The sequence below is a fragment of the Arachis ipaensis genome, chromosome B02 (genome assembly GCF_000816755.2).
Source record: "Arachis ipaensis cultivar K30076 chromosome B02, Araip1.1, whole genome shotgun sequence".
Classification (NCBI taxonomy): domain Eukaryota; kingdom Viridiplantae; phylum Streptophyta; class Magnoliopsida; order Fabales; family Fabaceae; genus Arachis; species Arachis ipaensis.
In genome coordinates this window covers 4,608,111-4,612,269 of record NC_029786.2, presented here as the reverse complement: position 1 = coordinate 4,612,269, position 4,159 = coordinate 4,608,111, and the positions used below count along the sequence as shown (strand labels likewise).

At 33.4% G+C, this 4,159-nt stretch overlaps 1 protein-coding gene across 1 annotated transcript in view; it reads left to right on the top strand.

Moving 5' to 3' along the window:
- The window catches only part of LOC107623691 (E3 ubiquitin-protein ligase SINAT3), a 4,441-nt gene continuing 479 nt past the window's right edge, over window positions 198-4,159 (top strand). Inside the window, 4 exon segments of the mRNA XM_016326041.2 lie at window positions 198-945; window positions 3,566-3,952; window positions 4,122-4,155; window positions 4,158-4,159. The exon segment at window positions 4,158-4,159 is cut by the window's right edge and continues 479 nt beyond it. Coding sequence (XP_016181527.2) covers window positions 730-945; window positions 3,566-3,952; window positions 4,122-4,155; window positions 4,158-4,159 — 639 coding nt within the window. The 5' untranslated portion in view covers window positions 198-729.

Genomic DNA, 4,159 nt, shown 5'->3' with positions numbered 1-4,159 from the left:
TGTAATTCAAATAACATAGTCTCTCATTCCTCACTTCAAAGTTTTGGATTCGAGTCTCATCATTAATTTTGAAAATAATAATAATAATAATATCCAATACAAAACCAATAAATCTAGTTATTTAATATTTATACATCAATTACTTATGCTTTTTCAAGCTTCCAATGATGTATAAAAATAAAAATTACTTTCACTTTTTTTTTTCCTTTCTTTTTTGTGATAGAAAAATCTCAGCTTTTCTTACACAAACCCAAAAAAACTCAATACACTTTCCACATATTTTTTTTCTTCTTCTTACATTGTGTGTTGCATTCTATTCTCTCTCTGACTCTTTCCTTGCACTTACTTCTCTTCTTCTAATCTTCTTCTAATCTTCTTCCTCCTCCTCTTACTCTATGAAATGCTGAGAACTGTTTGATTCTGATCAAAGGGTTTCTGAGAAGAAGAACAACATAGGAAAGAGGGAAAACAAACGTCGTATTTGGTCTTGTTTATCTGTGATCAACACAAATAAAAAAATTCTTCCTTTTTGTTTTCTATCTTCAAATTCTCACACCCAATTGAAAACTGAGCTTACATTTTATCCCACACACAAAAAAGCTTCAATTTTTAGTTGTTGTGTTTTGTTTTTTCTGATGCATATATGATTGAAAAGAAAGACACACATCGTTGAAGAATACATAGATTTGAGGAAATTGAGCTTACTAGTGTGTTAGCTTTGGGAGAGGAATGGAATCTGGTGATAGTAATAGTACTGTATCATCATTGATCATGATGGATGATGAAGATGTGCATCATCCACATCACAATCATCATCATCATCAGTATTCTTCTTCAATCAACAAGGTTCATCATAGCAGTGGTGGTGGTTCCACAGCTACAAGTGTTCATGAGCTTCTTGAGTGTCCTGTTTGCACAAATTCAATGTACCCTCCAATCCATCAGGTTTGTTGTTTTTTCCATCAATCCATTTTGGTTTGGTAGCTTCAATTTTGTTATGTGTTTATGCTGACTTAGGTAGCCTTTGTTCTTTTGTGGTTGTTAAGGTATAGGGTTGCATTAGAAGTGTTGAATTTGATTTTAGGAATTATGGGTTGGATTTTGTTTCATGGATCTCATGTTTCCAAAGGAAAAAGATTTCAGCTTTGAATGATTTGGGTGATGTTGAATCATATGGGGGGTTGTTGAAAACAGGACTAAGAGACAAGGGTTGTTGATTCATTGACTCAAAGCTTGGTGGCTCAAAAAGTTTTTGACTTTTTCTGGGGTTAGGTTTAGGGTGATGAGTTCAAAATATCAACGCTAAAGAAAGTTGCTGAATTCAAATGTTGGCATTGCATATTAAATTATTAATGGTTCAACTGATGAGCTTGATTCAAAGTTAGGTTTGTTATTTCCTTGAATCAACACTAGTGCTTCCAAGTTCTAACAACTGAGATTTATGCCTCATTTGGTGGAAAGCAATATGCATCATGGATTCATGGTTTAGCTTTTGCCCTCTTAGGCCGCATTTGGGGACTGTCCCGGGATAGGAATTCAGACACATTCGGAGAAACTAAGTTGTTTGAAGAAGAAAATAAGTGATATGAGTACAATGGGAGCAAATTTTTCGGTTTCTACTGTCTCGGTATCTCTTGTATTTGATGTATTGGAACAGTCGTCGAACGCGGCCTTAGGGTGTAGTGCTATTTGGTTAACACTGTTCTGTTGGATGACACAAATTAAGTGGCTTTAATTGCTAGAAAGCATAATGATAGGGTAAGGTTTGGTGTGATTGCACACACTTATCTCTACATAAAGGGCTTGTAAAAGTTAGGGTGAAAATTACAATAATGGATACCTTTATAGACTGCACTTTAAGGGAATAAAGAATTGGGCACATTAACTATAAGGCTAATATACAGCTTATGATTATTCCTATGAGGATTGTTGTCTTTAATCAATGCATCTTAATCAATCAAGAACTTTGTTAAATAACTTTATCTTGGTAAAGAGAGGAACCTATAAAGTAGTAATCTAAGTAGAATAGGATGGATATTATGCAAGTCACTTTGCAGGGAAGGTTTCTGAATTATGCTATGAATAAATTCATTGATGCTGCTAGATAGGCTACAAGATCTAACACAAATTTCTACACAGCAATTATAAGAGTTTGTGTAAGTAGATGAGATATCTGGAGATGTGTAGTTTCTGATTGAGCTTTTCATTTGGGGTGGTATAGCCTATGGGAGAATTAGGTACATCCATCTCTTTCAAACAGGTACGAGAAGATACTAAATCGTCCTTTTACTATTGGTTACGGGTTACGACCTTCGGGTGTGTTTGGTTGAGAGGTTAAAATGGAGCGAAAATTTTTGTGGATGAGTTTGATATGTAATTTACACTCATCCACGAAAACTTCCACCCCATCCCCCCAACACCAAAAACCAAACGTACTCTTTAAGAGAGTTTACCATAGGATAAGAACATGATCAAATCTTAGTAATTGGCGGTGGAAATTAACTAGAAGATTAATAAAAGGATCATTAGTAGTTACCAAGGTTCAAAGGCTTGGTTTGGTAAAGCTTTTTCAAGAGGTGCTTGTGCTTTTAAAAGCACCTAAGTGGAAGCTTTTTAAAGCTGGCTTGTGCTTATCAAATTTTATTTATTTTTCGGCACATATTTCCCGCTATTATATTGCCATTGAAATCTTTATATTTCTAACTTCTCATCTTTACCTTCACAAATCTTCATATATTTTTTATTTTTCAACCTAATCTTCACAAATTTCAACACAAATACATCTCTATCACATATTAGGTATGAACTTCTATCTATCTATATTATTTTTTTGTGCATTGTTTTTATATTTTTTCAGTAGATCTATGATGTTTGTTTGTTTTTTATCTGTTCTTTGAAACGTGGAGAGGTTGACTTGGTTTATGAAAACCAATCATAAAATTTTCCTTGCATGAACATTAGTCAAAATTATAATAACAACATGTATATACATATGTAAATATAGATATATAATCATAAGAGTAATTTATTTGAGATACGTGTCCTATTTTGTGATCTATAAAGGTGAGCCAATATATAAAATAATTTTTTATTTTAAAATATTATATAAAATTTTAAAGAATTTGAAAAAAGAAATTATTCTTCGTTATAAACATGTTTATTATAAATTTTTTTAAGTTTTAAAAGTTATTTTACCAAACACAATTGTGGTGCTTGTACTTATTAAAAGTCATTTTTAATTTGATTTTACCAAACACAAAGTGCTGCAGCTTTTAAAAAGCTGTCTTTTAAAAGACAGCTACTTTCAAAAAGTAAAAACTTTACCAAACTAAGCGAGAATCTAGTGCATGAAGTCCATTCACTTATTTGTGCATATATCTTGAGTGTAGTCAAGTCTGGTGATTTCTTAATTCCATGTTTTGCCTTGTACTTTTGTTTATTGATATACATAGAGTCAAATTTGGTATTTTCTATTGTGAAGAATGTTTTAGACTACCTAGCTTTGGATTCATGATGCCTATTGATTATTCTTAAACCAACTATTTTGTTTTGTTCTGTCATGCAGTGCCACAATGGACATACCCTTTGTTCAACTTGTAAGACAAGGGTACATAACCGGTGTCCTACTTGTAGACAAGAACTCGGTGACATAAGGTGTTTGGCGTTGGAGAAGATTGCGGAATCACTAGAATTGCCTTGCAGATATAGCTCTCTTGGCTGTCCAGAGATATTTCCATATTACAGCAAACTCAAACATGAGTCTCTTTGTAACTTCAGACCTTACAACTGCCCCTACGCCGGATCGGATTGCTCTATTGTCGGGGATATTCCGTACCTTGTTGCTCATTTAAGGGATGATCATAGGGTTGATATGCATTCTGGATGCACTTTTAACCATCGTTATGTCAAGTCTAATCCGATGGAAGTCGAAAACGCCACGTGGATGCTGACTGTAAGCATATAAAGTTTAGTATGGAGTTCTAAGTTTGGTAAAAACATCACAATTCTAAAATGTTACTTATGCTTATAAGCTGTTTTGTTGGTTTTGAAATTATGAGCTTAGAATTACTTGTTATTTCTCTGGAAAATTGATATGGTAATTGTTTTGTTGATTCTGTTAGGTCTTCCACTGTTTTGGTCAGTACTTCTGTCTCCATTT